This window comes from Esox lucius, chromosome 4 (assembly GCF_011004845.1).
Source record: "Esox lucius isolate fEsoLuc1 chromosome 4, fEsoLuc1.pri, whole genome shotgun sequence".
Taxonomy (NCBI): domain Eukaryota; kingdom Metazoa; phylum Chordata; class Actinopteri; order Esociformes; family Esocidae; genus Esox; species Esox lucius.
In genome coordinates, this window is record NC_047572.1 from 8,639,582 (window position 1) to 8,660,174 (window position 20,593).

Genomic DNA, 20,593 nt, shown 5'->3' on the forward strand with positions numbered 1-20,593 from the left:
AAAGTGGAAGATTTCAATTTTGGTTTAATAATTTGGAAAAGTGGCCAAAGTGTCATTTGTTTATAAAGAAAATCACAGAAAAGTTTGTTGGTGCAGTTTAAAACAGGTTGTAACTAGTCTAACTTGTTGGGAAAGCAGTCAAAGTTGCTTACTTTTACAATGAATATAAAGTTGGAAGTCTGTCCCTGACATCTTTTAAATTCCATGGTCAGGATGATTAGCCCAGCAAACAAAAGGTCACCAGTTCTGAGACCTGAGGCTCTAAGTAAAAAAAAGTGTCCTTGCACAAAATTGTTAACTAAAATTGCTCCCAAGTTGTTGCTGAAAATAAAAAAAGGTGTTCTTAATCATATTTATTGTAATATGTTTTATTGTTTGTTCTGCCCCCGTGGAAGATAAAAATGGAAGATTTCAAACAATCACATTTTTGGTTTAATGATTTGGAGAAGTGGCCAAAGTGTCATTTGTTTATAAAGAAAATCACAGAAAAGTTTTTTGGTGCAGTTTAAAACAGGTTGTAACTTGTCTAACTTGTTGGGAAAGCAGTCAAAGTTGCTTACTTTTACAATGAATAGAAAGTTGGAAGTCTGTCCCTGACATCTTTTAAATTCCATGGTCAGGACGATTAGCCCGGCAAACAAAATGTCACCAGTTCTGAGCCCTGAGGATCTAAGTAAAAAAATGTGTCCCTGCACAAAATTGTTAACTAAAATTGCTCCCAAGTTGTTGCTGAAAATAAAAAAAGGTGTTCTTAATCATATTTACTGGTAAAAAATGTATGTATAAACTGTTGTAGCCATAATGACAAGTGGAAGGATTATTCGTTGATTACACCATTCATTTTCATGTATGGGTGCAAAATGTAGATGTCGAAATGGGTTTGCAGACCAAAACGTATATGAACATCTACCCAGAGTGAAAAAAGCCTAGCAATATTGGACAACGACACTCTAGGGCAATAAATTATTACCCTCTTTTCTCTTCCACTTGTATGTCATTTTAAGTCATGTAATTGTCACATCAAAAGTATGACCAAGTCTCACCACACCCAGTAGACAACATTGTGAAAGTTCCGGTTTTCATGGAAAATTGAAAAAGAATGCCTGGTATGGCAGCATTTGGATACGGTTAACAAGGTCACACTCAGTCCAAAGTCTCCACCACACGCACTGGATAGATAGGACTGTGGATAAGAGAACCTCCCACACATAGTTTTTTTTCTTTTAAAGACCATTTTCAGAGAGAACAACTTTCTGCTCCATTTTCAGGTGTGGCTCAACGTACAACATAACTTGACACAAAACCACAGCATTTTGCAGAAAGTAAGTAATGGCATAGAACTTAATGTAGACTTGCATGTTTTGTCATTATTGCTTTGCATACTTTCCAAAATATGTAGAACAAATTAAACAGCGTTATGTAGGTGAAGTAGTCCACTAACTATTCAGAAAGGTTTTGTTCAGCAAACTTTGGAACAATGTTAATGTATTGATCTTTTCTGTCTTTCTTATATCTTTTTTTGTCTTTAGTGGCTCGTTTTACACTCACATATTTTCCAGTCCAAGGTATGTTGATCCAAACCAGTGTTTAGACTTCAAAGTAACTTCTTGGGGGGGGGAAACTGTCATAATCTGGTTGACTATGACAGGTGCTTGTAATTAGATCATGTTAGCACCAAGTACATTCTGAAAAGTGGATCTGTTTTAATTTCTACAAAAGGAGGATCCAGAGGATGGGACATTTATAGTGTATTGGAGCAAAACAAATAAAACCCTACTTCAGACTAAAAATGCCATGGAGTTGATTTAATACTTCTAAAGAAGATGAGCTGGCCAATCAAATTATTCAGAAGGATGAGCTGGCCAATCAGTGTTTTATTTGCATTAATGTTGCAATGACTTTAATATCACCTTTCCATTTTGTTGCTGTGGTACATCGACAACATTCCAACAGATAAAGAGATTTTTTTATAAATAATAAACCAAACGTTAAACATGGGTTTAAATAAGAGCCTCAGGTATTTCCGATGTTTCAATTCACAATGGTCATGCCTCTTGGCCAATCAAGCTTTAATCCCAACTTCAAAGCTTACAAGCTTACTTGAATTGTTATTCAATGTTTATAAATGATAGACTATTAGAATAATGTGCATTGTGTTAATTGATCCTAAAACAGGATATTTTTAACTGTTCAAGCTAGGGAGACAAAACCAACTTTGTTTAGGTTGTTTAGGGTACCCAAACCCAAATGTATAGACTATGATTATACTCATTGGTGTAGTTAGTATGGTTAACGTTAATTCATCTAAAACAGTACCTCTTGCATTATTAGTTTTAATTAACCCGAAAACAATATATCTTCAACACTGGCGTACCGGGCCCCCCCTCCTCCCTACCTCTCGTCATTTTATTAATGTGGTATATATGCAGGGAACCGTTCTGGCGATACTACAGTACATTGCTAGCTCACCTGATGTTGCATATCGATCATTGCAATGAAACATAAAGTGAAAGTAAATGTTACAGTGCAGTTCGACACGGGCCCACTCCTCATCACAATAGTAGTTTAGATGCATTGCGTTAATTAATTTTAAAACTGTTCAAAAACTGTTCTACAAACGATCACTGTTTCACATAGTTTGACAATCCTAGTGTACAATTTTTCAATAGTCATTAACTTTAGCTATATTACCTACTTTGCAAAATTAGCGTTAATTTACCCTAAACAGTAGGCCTATCTCTTAAACTGTTTCAGATTAGGGTTAAATCAACTTTTCTCACAACTTTTCTCAATGCATTCTTATTTAACTGGTATTGACTATAATAAGTAATTTGCATATTAACAGCTAACACTAAAACAGTATCGCTGAGACAGGGGCGTTTCTGGTCAAACTGGCGCCCTAAGCGAGATCTCTAAATGTCGCGGGCCCCAAAAAGAAAAAAATGCCAGCTTCAGGGAAAATAACACTTTAATTTTAAGATTATAAACACAATGAATACAAGTGCGACAGCATGTAACTAATCAGTTCAACACTGCAATTTTATCTGCAACATTCTAAATCCTTTGTTTCTCGATTTTTTTATCCGAACTGGCCTTAAGTGTTCTACTACACCCTTTGCCCAATGCCTGAGTACATGCAATGTACGTAATGCTACTCTATGTAGTTCTAGCTTAGCTAGCTTAATGTGCTACGTTTCAAATAACTAAAACCAGAGACAGACAGATGCTTTTAAAAATGTCCAGAAACAAGAAACCAGGCAAGCGTAGTTCAGTTGGCCCGCAATAAAAAGTGATGGTCGTTATTGCCCTCCCTGGACTCGAACCCGGGTCACCCACGTAGGAGGCATAGAGCTATACATCGCCTGAGAGCTGGTATAGTGTTTCAACTTTAGATCATTTTGTCACGCATTAACATAACGCCAAGTTTCAATATGTTGCTAGATACCAAGCGTGCCGCACAAGCCCTGAAAAGTGAAGCCAAAACGTCTCGATCGCCCCCTGGTGAGTGGTCCCAGTATAGGTCATAAACCCCGCCCTCCCCATGTTATTCAATGGGACGCGAGACCAACTAAACAATTAAATTACCCTTCAAATATCTTTTTTCCGAAGCTGGTTTCTGTCCTTTACTGTAGTTTGTATCACGCTAATGTAAATTCAAGAGTTTGTTTTTAAAATAAGTTGGTTTTTAGTTAGTTATTTAATGCTCTAAATACGGTGGTGTGACGTTGTGATTCACAGCTGTGATTGACAGCTATCTGAGCCGAGGATCAGGCTTTTTTCGCGATCTTCGGAGGACTGAGGAGATTGGAGCTTTACATTTAATCTCTAAATTTCTATAATTGATATAATTTCACACGGACATAATGGGTTGTTCTGCAGTACATTGTGCTAACCGATCTGGCATTTCCAATCGATCTTTGAATTTTTTCCGGTAAGTTAAATTTATAAGCTATTTAATTAGTAAATAAATGTAATGGGTTAGCTAAAAGACAACAAGCCTCGTTAATAGCCATGTTAATAGCTAGCAGGTGATCGTTAGCTAGAAGTTACCAATTATTTTTGTATTAGGCCTATTCTAAATTAAGGTTAAACATGATGTAAGTTAGGCTATAACATATCGTCTAGGTTTAACAAGCAAAGGTTGTACTGTACTTGGACTTGCAATTGATTACGGTATGCGCATTCTGCGAGGTAGAGTGAGGGTGGGGCACAGGGGTGGGGCCATTGATTTCGCGGCTTTACGGCTTTTTTTTCTGCTCGCTACTGCGCATAACTACTCCGCAGAACTGGTCCCAAGATCGCTATCTGCGCAGGCGCAAGTCCAAGATGTCAGCGCCGTATCGGGACACTGGTGGCTTTAGTTTTCACCAATGGAAAAGAGCGAAAGGGCGTCGTCCATTTTTTTTACAGTCTATGCTAGATACCATTAAGCATTGTGTTAAACTGACTAACATTTCTTATGAAGTTTACCTCCACCGGAAATAGCATCTATGAACTGTATGACTTTTGCCACTGGTTGTTTTAACAGCTTATTAATCATTCGTGAATGACATTGATACAATAACTATCAATATAGGTGACGATAACTGACTTTATAGTCAAGTGAAAAGATGAGAGAATCGTAAAGGCAGCGAGGTTTTTGTATATCCTGAACAAATCCTAATACATAATTTGAAAATCCACCAGAAATGTTCCAAACAGTAAACAGTTTTATTTTAGTTTTTGTATAACGTAGCTGCTGAAGGTTGTAGCCAGCAAAGTTTTTGTCTATCCTGAACAATTACTTCTTTGCAGTTAATTAGCCATTCGTGAATTACATTGATAGAGTATCTATCAATACAGGTGACGATAACTGACTTTTTCGTCAAGTGAAGGGATGAGAGAATCGTGTCCTGAAGAAATCCTAATATCCACCAGAACTGTTTGATTTCAGGCTTCCTGAAATAAAACAGGAAAGAGAAACTGGTCTGAAAAAATCTCCAGCCAGCAGTCAGTAGTAACATTAGCTAGCTTGCTATAAATGTATACATAGTCAATCAGACAATCTACTCAGGTGTATTTATGATATTGGTCTACGAATGTTTTCATTAAATAAAAAAATATCCCGCCTTGCTATAAGCACTCACATTGCTTGGGAAAACGCCCTAATGTCTCCCGTTTGTTTCTTTGCTGGTTTCATTTTGATGCAGAAACAAAGTGGCTTGTTGCTAGCTAGCTACCTCGCCACATTCAACATAGCAGGCATGGGCAGTTTCCAGTGTTGCCACATTAAGCAAAGTTGTCAACCCAACGACTGCTCAAAACCAACCCAACCTTTGTTGGTGGACAATACTATTTCACAAGTGAACCCCCACTTCCCTCCCCCCGGAACAAAAGATTCGGTATATGCGCAAGTGAAGCCGCGGATCCTAATGTAGCTGACGTCTGACTGCGATTACAGCATCGAAACACACGATATAGCATATAAAGACAGAACTGGTGCGACCGCAGTGCAGTTCAGAAGTAGCCCAAAAACCCGATGCCCGCGACCAATTAATTTCCCACCGCGACATTGTTTGAAAAGTGGGCTACCCCAAATGAAAACCGCGGATATGTCTGCAGTACTGATGTCGAGTTTTCAAAAAGCTAGCAAATTAGAGCAGAGCCTCCGTTTGAGACTGAGCACCCAAAACAACAATTATATATAAGTATATATATTTGTAATATAATAACATAACAGTAGTAATAATCATAATAAGTGAATATACGCTTCCCATATATTGCTATCTTGACATTTCTGCTTATTGAAAGAGAACTATGGTATATGCTCTATCCATCATAGTGAAACACATGTTTCAATCGCTAAATTAATTGCAGAGAGGCTTATGAGTCATACATGTGCTTCAGGGAAAACGAATTATGTCTCGAAGCCTTATCAATTTATTTCTACAAAGGCAAAGGTAATCCCACTTTCTTTCTATGCTTAGCCCATGTTCCACAATATCACAGTGAGTGCATGCTATCTAGACCAGTTCAGTGGTTCTCGTCGCACACTGTTGTGCCTTGGGAGCTGGCCAGTGTCTTAATTAGAAATAGTTGTATTTATTATTATTTAGATAGCTATAATCATATTAAAAGGGGTGCCTTGGAAATACTTGTTTTCATAAATGGTGTGTCTAGTGACAAAAACGTTTCAGAATCACTGAGCTAAACTAGCTAGCTAAGAGCCTTCTTTTTACCAACCTGAACTTGTAACTTGAGATGAGGCAGTGGCACTCTCACGTCCTGACTCATTTGCTACATCTACAAGAAATAGCTCGTCCTCCACCTCCTCGCCTGCGCCTCCTTGCCTTGATGATCCTTTTTCTTTTTGAAAAAGCTTCTCATATCCATAGCCGCCCTTCAATTCAAATATTGCCTTATTGAAATAGCTACCACGAGATGCCAACAACCACAAGCCAAGCCCAGTAACCGGTGCTGTCTCTCTTTCCCCCTTACACAAAATCCCCGCGTCCCACGCAGTGTGAAGTACAGTAGATCTGCAGCTTTAATGACACGCAGTGGACCCAAATCATACTTGCGTTTTTAATCAGCGATATCACATCGTTTTCGAGGGCTTTAATGCACGATTGAAATGAAAGATGAATAGATCTGGGACTATTGTTTTATTATTATTGTTTTATTATATTTTGCAAAATAAAAATAAAGGATATCTGGGGCTATTCATAAAACACCCGGGGCTTTATCCCCCGACGCCCTGGCCTGATGACGCCACTGCTGTGCCCCCGATGGCTTTGAGCTTTTCATGGTAGTCTAAAGAACTGGCGCTCTCACTCGACTCACCCACACTGTCCACACCTGGCACCGCCCTCCTTCGCCGTCTCTCGAGTCGTCAATGTCGTCTCACAAATAAATAAGCATTGACTTAATTAGTAATTTATTTTTATAATAATTCAAACTTTATATATTGATTGACCCCTGCAGTTGGCGCCCTAGGCAACCGCTTAGTTTGCCTTTGCCTAAAAACGCTCCTGCACTGAGATACTGTAATGATGGTTAAAGGATGGACTGGAAGCAGGCACAGGTGATAACACTGGATTATTTAATGAATAGACAATAGAGATTATACAGGTGCTGGTCATAAAATTAGAATATCATCAAAAAGTTGATTTATATCAGTAATGCCATTCAAAAAGAGAAACTTGTATAATGTATACATTCATTCATCACAGACTGATATATTGTACGTGTTTATTTCTTTTCATTTTGATGATTATAACTGACAACTAATGAAAACCCCAAATTCAGTATCTCAGAAAATTAGAATATTGTGAAAAGTTTCAATATTGAAGACACCTGGTGCCACACTCTAATCAGCTAATTAACTCAAAACACCTGCAAAGGCCTTTAAATGGTCTTTCAGTCTAGTTCTGTAGGCAACACAATCATGGGGAAGACTGCTGACTTGTCAGCTGTCCAAAAGACAACCATTGACACCTTGCACAAGGAGGGCAAGACACAAAAGGTCATTGCTAAAGAGGCTGGCTGCTCACAGAGCTCTGTGTCCAAGCACATTAATAGAGAGGCGAAGGGAAGGAAAAGGTAGAAAAAAGAGTACAAGCAATAGGGAAAACCGCACCCTGGAGAAGATTGTGAAACAAAACCCATTCAAAAATGTGGGGGAGATTCACAAAGAGTGGACTGCAGCTGGAGTCAGTGCTTCAAGAACCACCACGCACAGACGTATGCAAGACATGGGTTTTAGCTGTCGCATTCCTTGTGTTAAGCCACTCTTGAACAAGACCCAGCGTCAGAAGCGTCTCACCTGGGCTAAAGACAAAAAGGACTGGACTGCTGCTGAGTGGTCCAAAGTTATGTTCTCTGGTGAAAGTACATTTTGCATTTCCTTAGAGGAAGAGAGGAGTGGCACAGAATCCACGTTGCTTGAAGTCCAGTGTAAAGTTTCCACAGTCAGTGATGGTTTGGGGTGCCATGTCATCTGCTGGTGTTGGTCCACTGTGTTTTCTGAGGTCCAAGGTCAACACAGCCGTCTACCAGGAAGTTTTAGAGCACTTCATGCTTCCTGCTGCTGACCAACATTATGGAGATCCAGATTTCATTTTCCAACAGGACTTGGTACCTGCACACAGTGCCAAAGCTACCAGTACCTGGTTTTAGGACCATGGTATCCCTGTTCTTAATTGGCCAGCAAACTCGCCTGACCTTAACCCTATAGAAAATCTATGGGGTATTGTGAAGAGGAAGATGCGATATACCAGACCCAACAATGCAGAAGAGCTGAAGGCCACTATCAGAGCAACCTGGGCTCTCATAACACCTGAGAAGTGCCACAGACTGATCGACTCCATGCCACGCCGCATTGCTGCAGTAATTCAGGCAAAAGGAGCCCCAACTAAGTATTGAGTGCTGTACATGCTCATACTTTTCATGTTCATACTTTTCAGTTGGCCAACATTTCTAAAAATCTTTTTTTGTATTGGTCTTAAGAAATATTCTAGTTTTCTGAGATACTGAATTTGGGATTTTCATTAGTTGTCAGTTATAATCATCACAATTAAAAGAAATAAACATTTGAAATATATCAGTCTGTGTGCAATGAATGAATATAATATACAGATTTCTCTTTTTGAATGGAATTACTGATATAAATCTACTTATTGATGATATTCTAATTTTATGACAAGCACATGTAGATAAACAGGTTGTAGAGCCTGATACAAGGATTAATACCACAAGAACAAAACTAAAAGCACAATCGCCCAAAATGGCTACACAGAGCTAAAAAGTGCAAAACATTTAATACAGCTGACTTATAATACTACACCAACGCCCTAAGGGACGCTAAACAGGAACAAGTGCCACAAGTAGCACAAGTGCTGACAAAGTACAGTTGCCTGAAGAGAAACATAAACCAACAGATTACAAAGGAAACTTAGTGTGTAACGATCCGGAGATGAACAGAAAGGTGTTTGGTTGGGAATGTTCGGAGAACTGAGTACAGTGTGGGGATTGATCGTTTGAGGTGTTGAATGGAGAATGTCCAGAAATCTGAATGAAACGAGAACTGGAGATGACCAGAGGAATTGGAGATGACTAGAGGAACTTTCCTACACCCTTCTAGTAGGGATTTCCAACAAGCTCTTATAGGAGTGTTGGATGTGTCCATATTTCTTTCGTCATAGAATTTCAAAAGATTCATATAAATGTCTAAAAGGGTTTTCTATGGGGTTTTGTGTGTGGTTTGATGAAAAAAGTAATATTTATGACACAACAAGAAAGTAAAGGGGTCTGAATACATTCTGAAGGAAAAATAAGCCCAGCTTTAAAAATGTTTTGATTTGATTTGATTATTGTAATTATATTGCCTGTTCTATAACAGGTCGTGCAGAGGTGATACGATTAATGCTCAAAGACCAAGGGGCAGACTTTGATGAGAAAGTTGTCACCATGGAGATGTGGAAGGAGGGCACACTCAAAGCCAGCTGTGTAAGTCTATAACTATCTTGGTTAACAGTGTACCATACAAGCATTGACCCTAAATCATATTATAGCACTTAAGATCCCTGTTTTCCCTGCGGCCACACATAAATGCAGGTATCTGGTGAGGGTCAGCCTTAATCAGTACTTTTTAAAACAGATTACATGTGTATCCTTATGATGTGTGCACCTACCAATGAGTGTTGTTGTTTTACACAAGGACCAGCCTGGTCATATGACAGTGAGTTTCGTTAGTACTACGTGTTTGCTATTCGCTGTCAAAATACTAGTTTGGCTATTTAAAACATCCCACATGGTACATGGGGCTTTGACATGTTCAGCTTGCCCTCTCAGATTCTGTGTAGAGTGTGCTGAATATTTTTCAGAAAGCTCATTGACAATGTTCTTTACTAACAAGGCAGTTTGGTTAGCAACAGAGCAAACATGACGTGGGCATCCGTAGCTTCTCGACAACAATACCCAGATATGCCTTACTGAGACAGGGAAGGCGCTTAATAAGCTCTCTTGGGGAGGGCGGTGTATCAGTACAAAAAACACCTGCTTCAAGTGCCTTCTTCATGACAACCATGTACAATGCTTTATAAAGAGGGTATATATTGGTGCTACCCAAAGATCATTGAAGATTATGATTATAAACCAGAAGGTTTACATGCTAGCTGATTGAGGAGCTTAAGAATATATATATATATTTTTGACAGAGGATTAGATTGCCCAAAGGTTAAGAGAATCTGATCAGTAACGTTAAGGTTCCTTAATAATTTAATCTGAGAGCCAGGTGAAAAATCTTTTCTGTCCTTCAGCAATAATGTAAACCCATATTGCTCCTGCAACTCACTGTGGTTACGAGTATCAGCTAAATGACTGAAATCATAAGACAGGAGTTTCTGATAATTCTTCCTTTGCTTTTCATCACAGTTGTTTGGTCAGCTCCCTATGTTTCAAGATGGTGACCTCACTCTGTACCAGACCAATGCCATAAGGAGACATCTTGCACGAAAACTTGGTAGGAGGAGGACAAAAAGAAAGGACTGTTTGAATCCTAATTTGCTTGAATACCTGATAGCGAAAGTGTAATAAACTATTTTCCAGGGGTCTATGGCAAAGACCAGAGGGAGGCTGCTCTTATTGATATGATGGATGAAGCCCTGCAAGATATCCTGAACAAATTCATTAAACTGATGTTTGAAAAAGATGTAAGTGTTTGAATGTATGGTTAATGTATCCATGGTGACAATTTTACCCCTGTATGAACATGCATGCTTATATTAGCTGAGGTTATTTAGAATCATTTGATGCCAAATACATGATGATCCGTATACACTCACCTAAAGGATTATTAGGAACACCTGTTCAATTTCTCATTAATGCAATTATCTAATCAACCAATCACATGGCAGTTGCTTCAATGCATTTAGGGGTGTGGTCCTGGTCAAGACAATCTCCTGAACTCCAAACTGAATGTCAGAATGGGAAAGAAAGGTGATTTAAGCAATTTTGAGCGTGGCATGGTTGTTGGTGCCAGACGGGCCGGTCTGAGTATTTCACAATCTGCTCAGTTACTGGGATTTTCACGCACAACCATTTCTAGGGTTTACAAACAATGGTGTGAAAAGGGAAAAACATCCAGTATGCGGCAATCCTGTGGGCGAAAATGCCATGTTGTTGCTAGAGGTCAGAGGAGAATGGGCGGACTGATTCAAGCTGATAGAAGAGCAACTTTGACTGAAATAACCACTCGTTACAACTGAGGTATGCAGCAAAGCATTTGTGAAGCCACAACATGCACAAGTAACTTGAGGCGGATGGGCTACAACAGCAGAAGACCCCACCGAGTACCACTCATCTCCACTACAAATAGGAAAAAGAGGCTACAATTTGCACGAGCTCACCAAAATTAGACAGTTGAAGAATGGAAGAATGTTGCCTGGTCTGATGAGTCTCGATTTCTGTTGAGACAGGATAATGCACCATGTCACAAAGCTCGAATCATTTCAAATTGGACATGACAATGAGTTCACTGTACTGAAATGGCCCCCACAGTCACCAGATCTCAACCCAATAGAGCATCTTTGGGATGTGGTGGAACGGGAGCTTCGTGCTCTGGATGTGCATCCCACAAATCTCCATCAACTGCAAGATGCAATCCTATCAATATGGGCCAACATTTCTAAAGAAGGCTTTCAGCACCTTGTTAAATCAATGCCACGTAGAATTAAGGCAGTTCTGAAGGTGAAAGGGGGTCAAACACAGTATTGGTATGGTGTTCCTAATAATCCTTTAGGTGAGTGTACATTACATATTGTTTATGTAATGTATAGCCCAAATGTAAAAGTAGTGAAAACCAAAAAAGAATAGCTTAGTCCCCAAGTTATAGCATAGTATAGGAAAGTGGAAAAATTATATATAGTAGTTAAGTACTGTAGTTGTATCCACATTCATTCTGAGATGGTATTTGACAATAGGAAAAAGTTACCTACTTTGAATCTTGTTGTTGCTTGCTCTTTTGGGTTCCAGGCTGGGTATCTTTAAACGCGTTTTGTGACTACTGCTTGTATAAAGTGGGCTGATATAAAATGTGCTTTGAACTAAGCCCTCAATTGTTAAATAATTATTTTTGGTTCCTAAGGACACTGGTAAAGAGGGGTACCTTAAGGGACTGCCGAAAGATTTCATGCCCTTCGAGAAAACTCTGTCAAGCAATGAAGGAGGCTTTCTGGTTGGCAACAAGGTATATTCAATTCTTACCAAGTTATTGTCAAGGACGTCTACGTGTATTTAATGTACATGGGATTAGAACAAGGGTCTGTTCTGGACGGAGTTAGTAGTTCTCATGTATTCATGCTCTGTTTCTGACTCATTGGCAGATCTCCTTAGCTGACTATGCCCTTGTCTTACTGTTGATCCACCACGAAGTCCTGAGCCCAACCTTTCTGGATGCCTTCCCCAGCCTCCAAGACTACCTAAAGAGGATGTGTGCTCGCCCCAACCTGCAGGCTTACCACCAGAGCGATGAATTTAAGAGTAGACCCATTGTGCCTGAAAAGAAGGCATAAAACCAGTGTGTCCCAAGGCCTTGTGCTTTGATAGTAGTCCAATGTCCATGCTAACTCTACTAGGATTAACCTGCAGTTATTATTTTGATTTTGTAGTGGGTACTTTAGTTCATTGTTTGTTTACTGTACTGGTGTACGGCTGTCTACTTGCTCATAATGTGTTTGTTAAATGGTTTCTATTAAAATAATACTTGCTTTAGATTTTATGGTTTCAATTATGTTACTATATGAGATTTGCATTTGATCATTTTATGTTAGGAAAATAACTTTTTGTAATAGCAATAATATATTTCTTTAGTTTGTGATCTATCAGAAAAACAATAACAGATTTCAAGCCCTAACAACTCTCTTTGCAATTGCAATATCCAATTCCACAACTTGATGAGGATTACTACTTAAATATATTAATCTAATATCCCTTTTGTTTTAGCGTAAGTGACATTAGATCTCTTGAATAGACAATTGACCAAGTATAGCATGAGGTAGCTCATCTTACATACAGTGATAGCCAAATGCCTAGTCATGGTTGTTGTCAGGTGTTAAATGAAGAAAAGGCAGGCACGGCAGTGTATACAGGTGCTGGTCATAAAATTAGAATATCATCAAAAAGTTGATTTATTTCAGTAATTCAATTCAAAAACTGAAACTTCTATAACGTATACATTCATTCCACACAGACTGATACATTTCAAGTGTTTATTTCTTTTAATTTTGATAATTATAATGAAACTAAACTCTAAATTGAGTATCTAAAAAAATTTTTTTGGGAAATGTTGGCCAACTGAAAAGTATAAGCATGTACAGCATTCAATACTTAGTTGGGGCTCCTTTTGCCTTAATTACTGCAGCAATGCGGCGTGGCATGGAGTCGATAAGTCTGTGGCACAGCTCAGGTGTTATGAGAGCCCAGGTCTGATAGTGGCCTTCAGCTCTTCTGCATTGTTGGGTCTGGCGTATCATCCTCTTCACAATACCCCCTATACTTGGTCAAAAGGATGGTAAGGTATTTGCACACCAGGTGTGTTTAGTGACCATTTACTATCAACCTAGAGGTTTATTAGTGAGAACATGATAAGGCTCAATGACTGGGGAGAAAGTGTGTGATTTTATTATTTGTCTCGAAGAATCTTTGTGCAAATATCAGAACTGTACATCTACTAACAGCATTAAGAAACCCGACTGGCTTAGAAAAGGTCATTAACAAATGCCATGACTGCTTAATTTACTGAAGGGTTGGCCACAGAAAATCTGGTTTGAGAGGTTATGCTTCAGGATGACTGTCACATGATGTGCAGCAGACATAGTTGCCAGATTTGAAGGTTTCCCGCAGGGACTGTTTATATGGACAGTGAGCAGGAAAAATGGGTTTGTGCAAGTTTTTGTGGAGTCTGCGGGTGATTGTGCAATCTACTGTCTATAACAGAGGTGTCAAACCGGTTCCACGGAGGGCCGAGTGTCTGCAGGTTTTTGCTCTCTCCTTGTACTTGATTGGTTAATTAGGTCACTGATTGGTTAGTTTCTACCCTCACCTGGTTGTGTAGGTATGAACTAGGAACCAATTAATAAGAAAAACCAAAAACCTGCAGACACTCGGCCCTTTGTGGAACCGGTTTGACACCTGTGGTCTATAATATCTGTCAACCCTGGCTGCAGAAGTCATGGGTTTAAGCGTAGATGTGAGTCAAATTAGTTGTTAGGCTATACTAGTCAATACGAGCAAGCAGCATTCAATATTTTACCCATGCCTTCCATTAATGCCGATTCCGTTTACTATTTCCCTTAATCTCCCAAATTAAAATCTTGAAGATTTTTTTCTAGCATGCTCAATGCACGGATCCATGCTCAATGGAGTCTGGAGTCTGAATTGATTCATAGAAATCAACAGAGTTTTAAGCAGTTTTTTCGTATTCACTAATGTTTTTGGGAACTAGCGCAGAATTGCAGATTACATTGGATTTTGTCGAATTACAGAAACGCGTTTAAATGCACCTTCAAGTATTTTGATAACAAATGGACTTGACTATGAATATCACGCTTTTGATTTCAGTTGATACATCTTTACTTGTATATCAGAAATAGCTGCAAGTCAGCATGACTACGCTAAAAATGTCTGATGGGGGCGGGTACTCGGAGATTATAAAGAGACCTCCTTCACTTCACTTGTCATTGTCAGAGAGACCAGCTACACGAAACTAAAAGTAAGTAAAATCAACAGTTATTAACCGTAATCTTCAGTATATGGCTAGAATGTAAATATCGTGGTCAGCTTCTATGTCGGCGTTGCACGAGGCAGGCTATTACATTAAGCTAACTCTAGTAACACTGGTTACTCAAACCCACTCTCTTCCCTTTGCGTACACACGGGTTTACACTTAACAATTTCGTGCTATGCATTCGTAAAGTACTTTTTTGCCTGCAGTTCAGACTTTTAAGAACAATGGTGAATAAATGCGATATTAAAGTTTTACGTTCTTTCAAGAAACACTCTTCGGGAAAACCGTGCCTCGATGATGGCGACGTCAAATAGGTTTCAGTTAGTGCGTGTCAATGAAACGATTTTATTGACCACCATTATTATTAATGGGAGGAGATCGCGTCTCAACTGCACGCAAAAAAGGACTTTGGCGTATGCATAGCACGACATGTGTGAACCGGTGTTATATGTACGCAAAAGGAAGAGAGTGGGTTGGGTTACTACAGTAGCTATTCTGTTTGTAATCCTCTACTGTATTTACAAAAAATACAACCGAACTGAGAAGCATTATTCTAGTTATATTTTCCTGGCTTAAATCTTGGAGTCATGCGTATCTGCATGTTATTCCTGACTGAAAATTTCAGCAAGCAATGTTTTCATCTGCAGAACCCATTCGATCGTATACGTATTTTCTTGTGATTAAGTTTTATCACAATTTAAGCGTCCTGACAAGCTACGTTTTGGAACTATACATAATATTGCTTCACGCAAAACAAGAAATCACAACGGTTCTTTATTCGATTCCATTTTAGAGGTTTTACAATTGAAAGTATCCCTGCCCGGCAAAGCCACGTATTTGTTTAAATGAATATTCCCAGATGCATGAGACTTTCAAATGCAACTATTTACAAATACACCGTATCCACAGTAGAAGTAAACATTATCTGCTTACAAGCTTTATTAGTTGGAATTGCCGCAAAATATAAATCCATGTATAGTAACAATCTGACAAATGTCATAAGTCAACGTGCGTGTTGTAATTACTTGAGAATGTTTTGTCTTCTGTCCTAGTGGGACCCTACACCATCACCTATTTTGCTGTCCGAGGTATGTGCAGTCATGCAATCCTGTTCAACATCACGGGGTAGAACCTGGCTGTTGATTTGAAGTTAATCTTTTCCTGGTTGAACTGTTTTACTAAATCTTTCCTGATCTTTTAAAAGTGCCCCCCTTAAAAAAGCTTATTTTTCTGAAACAAAAAAATAAATAATCGAAAGCATTTATTAATGCTCAAAGCTCTAGCACAGAAAGTGGTGCCTGGGAGCTTGCCAACCGAGTTGGAACAATTTGGATACATGTGTGAGCTTGACAGGTGCTTTTGTTCATAACCTACATTTTGAGCAAATTAAGTATTAAAAATGAAATGCTGATAGTGGCATTCCAAATGAGTTATGAGTAAATTACAACAACCTTTTTCATTCATGCCCTTAAAACAGCTCAAGTGCGCTTACATGAGCGGGCTGGTTTTTTTTGGAAGGTGCCACGTTTGGGGGTGCATCTTGACTTTTCTGTCTCCTGTCATAGTCTGGACATGTTAAAATGAATTCAGACCGAATACAAATATCCATTCCTCCATAATAAGGGTAGATTCATTGGAGAGACAAAAATTGAAATTTTAGAGGACTAACTTTCACCTTGTCCAAATCCTCCAATGGAATACAGGATATTCTATGGTAATAATTACCTGACCAACATTTTCTGGAAAAGTTTATTAATCTTGATATAGTTCTACACCAGCTTCAACTTGAAAATGGCTGGAGTGACGTTTTAAGTTCCATGAAGTCTTCATCGCTGTCATTCATTACCAAATAGCTTACTGCAACAGGTTGAATCATAAATGAATTGTAGGTGAAGTAATTCCAAGTCATCTAAGTCAATATTGAATCTTCAATATCATCATGGAATCAGTGGCTATTCAGTTTGCAGCCTCAGTCATCCCTTTTTACTTGTAATCGCAGAAAATGTGTTTGCTACCCCCGTGATCAACGTTCATATACTGAACACGTTTGTGTATGAAGTACTGGCGCTTGTCTGTCTGGACCGTTTTGGATTAACCTATTGGATCTAGGCAAACGTGTGCATTATGATTTATTTGTCTCAGTAGGTCCGTACTAACATATTCCTATATACAACAGGGCGCTGTGGTGCTTTGAGGATCATGTTGGCTGACCAGGGTCAGGAATGGAAGGAGGTTGTGGTGGACTTCCCAGAATGGATGAAGGGAACCTTGAAATCTACTTGTGTGAGTTGAGAATTGATAATGTCTCTTTTTTATTTTGGTTTTGCAAGGAAAGGGTATATAACTAGAAACATTCAAAGTTTACCACTAAACTGCAGTGTTTTACTGATTGCTCTCTGTTATGTTATTAGTTGTAACATACAGTGTATATAAATATACATTTTGATGATAACTATAAAATGGAACTACAAACTGTAAAACATATATAAATACTATGATAAAAAAATTACCAAAATAACTTAAGATTCTGCTAACTTTCGTAATAACTGGTATTTTGCTACTTATAGTTGCCAATTAAAATTGTTCAGCCTTTTCTTTTCTGCCATTTATATTTTGTTCCTAGAATTTGTGCCAGTGCATTGTTTGATCATTTAAATGGATTTCTACCGGAATTTGAATTCCTGTATCAGCCTATGTTGTCCTTTATTGTCATAACTATATGGTTTATTCTGCTGCCACATTTGTAAACCACATTTGCCTATATGTTTTTACAACTGACTGAATAATTGAAATAAAACAATTGCCTCTGGGGGTTTTAGGTGTTTGGTCAGTTGCCCAAATTCCAAGATGGTGATTTGGTCCTGTTTCAGTCAAATGCCATTCTAAGGCACTTGGGGCGCAAACATGGTAAATGATCTCAATCATCACATTGCTTTATTGTTTTTGCTTATTAGATTTAGCCAATATAATGAAATGTTTGCATGAAATTGTATTAATGCTGTTACATAATTCCAACACCCACAGATGCCTATGGGAAAGATGGTGACGAGGCTGCCCTTGTTGATATGATGTGTGATGGTGTTGAGGACTTTCGTCTTAAATATGTTAAAATGATTTACCAAGAATATGTAAGTATTCATCAGGGCTGAAATTCTAACAGTGGGTACAGATTATGTATCTCAATGTATTAATCTTTATAAAGTATTTTGATAATTGCATTCTTTTATTCATAGGATACTGGTAAAGACACATACATCAAAGATCTTCCTAACCACCTTGACAAGTTTGAAGCTGTTTTGGCCAAAAACAAGACTGGTTTTCTGGTTGGCAACAAGGTAACCAATTTTATAATTCACCCCAAATACATGAAATACAGTTGTGCACAAAAGTTTGCATACCCTTGGAGAATGGTAATATATGAACCATTTGTAAAGAAAACATGAGTGAGCAAAACTTTTGTTTCTTATGGGATTCACATTCAACTGTTGCCATTCAATATAATAGAATGGAACAGTCATAACACAAAACATGGCAACAAAGTAAAAAATCAACTGACCTGTTCAAAATTCTGCATACCCTCAGTTCTTAATACTGTGTATTGCCCCCTTTAGCATGAATGAAAGCGTGCAGTTTTTTGTAATTGTTGTCTATGAGGCCCCAAATTCTAGCAGGTGTTATAGCTGCCAATTGGTCTTGGCAAAATGCCTCCAAGTCATGCAAAATCTTTGGTTGTCTTCCAAGAACTGCAATTTTGAGATCTCCCCTGAGTGGCTCGATGATATTAAGGTCAGGAGACTGTCATGGCCGATCCAGAACCTTCACCTTTTTCTGCCGTAACCACTGGAGGGTCAACTTGCAGCCTTTATTTCTCCTGAGGTTACTTGTGGGTTTTTCTTTGTATGCTGAACAATTCTTCTGCTAGTTTTGGCTGAAATCTTTCTTGGTCTACCTGACCTTGGCTTGGTAGAGTTTAAAGAGATCACTGAATTTTCCACTTCTTAATAAGTGATTGAAAAGTACTGACTGGCATTTGCAAGGCTTTGGATATCTTTTTATATCATTTTCCATCTTTATAAAGTTCCATTACCTCGTTACGCAGGTTTTTTTACAGTTCTTTTCTGCTTCCTGCTCAGTGTCTAGCCTGCTCAGTGCATCCATGTGAGAGCTAACAAACTCACTGACTATTCATTCATTTTTTTAAAAGGCATGGGTGTGAGAAATACACCTTTTAATTGTCATTTTCACCGATGTTTGTCACCTTGTGTGTCCATAGCAAGGCCAAACATTCAAGGGTGTGTAAACCTATGATCAGGGCCATTTGGGTTATCATTATGATTTAAAAACGGGCCAAACAACTGTGATAAATGGCTTCATATGATCACTATCCTTAAATAAAAGACTAAAGAATTTTTGAATGAACAGTCATTTTCATAATCAATGCCAATATTTCACAATTTCTGCCAGGGTATACAAACTGAGCACAACTGTATTTCTACTGAAAAAAGAGCTATTCAATGGTGGACTTCTAATACAGTTCATACTGCAATCTCTAGTTGGGCCAAAATAAATTTATTTACCTAAAGGGCTTAATTAAATCATTTAGTTCTCTTGTAATTACATAACCCTCTTACTGATCACAAATGAATGGAACTGGCATCCCTATCCAGGTTTATTATGCCAAAATGAGTTTTTATATTTCTGTTTCCTAGTCTTCATTTGCTGACTACAATCTGTTTGACCTGCTGCTCAACCACCTGGTGCTGAGCTCCACTTGCTTGGATTCCTTCCCTTCCCTGAAGAGTTTTGTCGAAAAGATGTCTGCCCGTCCCAAAATCAAGGCCTTCCTGGACTCCGAGGCCTACAAAAAACTGCCCATTAACGGCAATGGAAAACAGTAAATTCTCCTAAGCGAGAGGCTAGATTTTATACTTTTAGATCTACTGTAACCTGAATGGTAGGGATAAAAGCCATTTTCATGTGTCCATTTGACTCAAAGAGCTCTTAAAATGTGGTTAACCTTTTTACACACCGTTCGATGTTAGGTACTGACTTTTGTAAGACATGATTTATTGTAGTTACCATGTGTTGAATAAATAATGCACAGTTGAAAAATGTCAACTGACTGTGTTTTTCTTTGTTGAAGATGCACTTTTGATCCCAAACATTTGAGAAATGTTCTTGTAGTTTTGTGAATATTAGGTGTGTTTGCCATAGGCAAAGCACTACTAGATTTATTTCACAGTCTCATTATTTGATATATTTAGCCAGATCTACATCCTAAATAATAAAAGCTATCAACAAGAAATCAACTGTTTACCATGATACTATGTTTGTATTTTGATTATAAAAGTTAGATGTGCCTAAGTAAACATTAATTTAAATTAGAGCCACACAGAGGTTTCAATTACTACAGTCATAGTAGTACTGCGAGTGTCTAAAGCAGGCATGAGGAGACTACATGTCAATGAAAAAAGATAGATGGACTGGCAAGTTTAAATGGGGAATATCTCAGGCACTCAATTTTGAAGAAACATATTTAAAACATTAACTGCAGATAAATGATGATTTGGTAAATGATGCTTGTATTAATGCTAGTAGTACAGTACAAATCTTACATATGGGGTTGGATATAACATTTTATGATTAATTACCAACAAGAGGGGTTTCTTACGTTAGTTAGAATCTATTGATAATTTCAGTGTGGGCAATGCCCAAAAGGGCTTAAATAAATGCTCTTTATACACTTATAACACAGACATGATATTAAAATGTATTACTTTATTAATTGACTTTCTAACGGTATCTCTTGAACCGTTCAAGTGAAAGACA

General features: G+C 38.3%; 2 protein-coding genes across 2 annotated transcripts; both read left to right on the top strand.

Moving 5' to 3' along the window:
• Positions 1 to 1,159: 1,159 nt before the first annotated feature.
• Positions 1,160 to 12,749, top strand: LOC105006793 (glutathione S-transferase pi 1). Its single transcript, NM_001304130.1, is given in 7 exon segments — positions 1,160 to 1,322; positions 1,530 to 1,565; positions 9,380 to 9,486; positions 10,414 to 10,501; positions 10,588 to 10,691; positions 12,125 to 12,226; positions 12,363 to 12,749. Coding segments are annotated over 7 exon segments (627 nt in total). The 5' UTR covers positions 1,160 to 1,321; the 3' UTR covers positions 12,552 to 12,749.
• A 1,954-nt stretch (positions 12,750 to 14,703) lies between these two features.
• Positions 14,704 to 20,064, top strand: gstp1 (glutathione S-transferase pi 1). The gene is given in 7 exon segments (NM_001304128.1): positions 14,704 to 14,749; positions 15,817 to 15,852; positions 16,941 to 17,047; positions 17,584 to 17,671; positions 17,789 to 17,892; positions 17,998 to 18,099; positions 19,474 to 20,064. Coding segments are annotated over 7 exon segments (627 nt in total). The 5' UTR covers positions 14,704 to 14,748; the 3' UTR covers positions 19,663 to 20,064.
• The last annotated feature ends 529 nt before the right edge of the window (positions 20,065 to 20,593 follow it).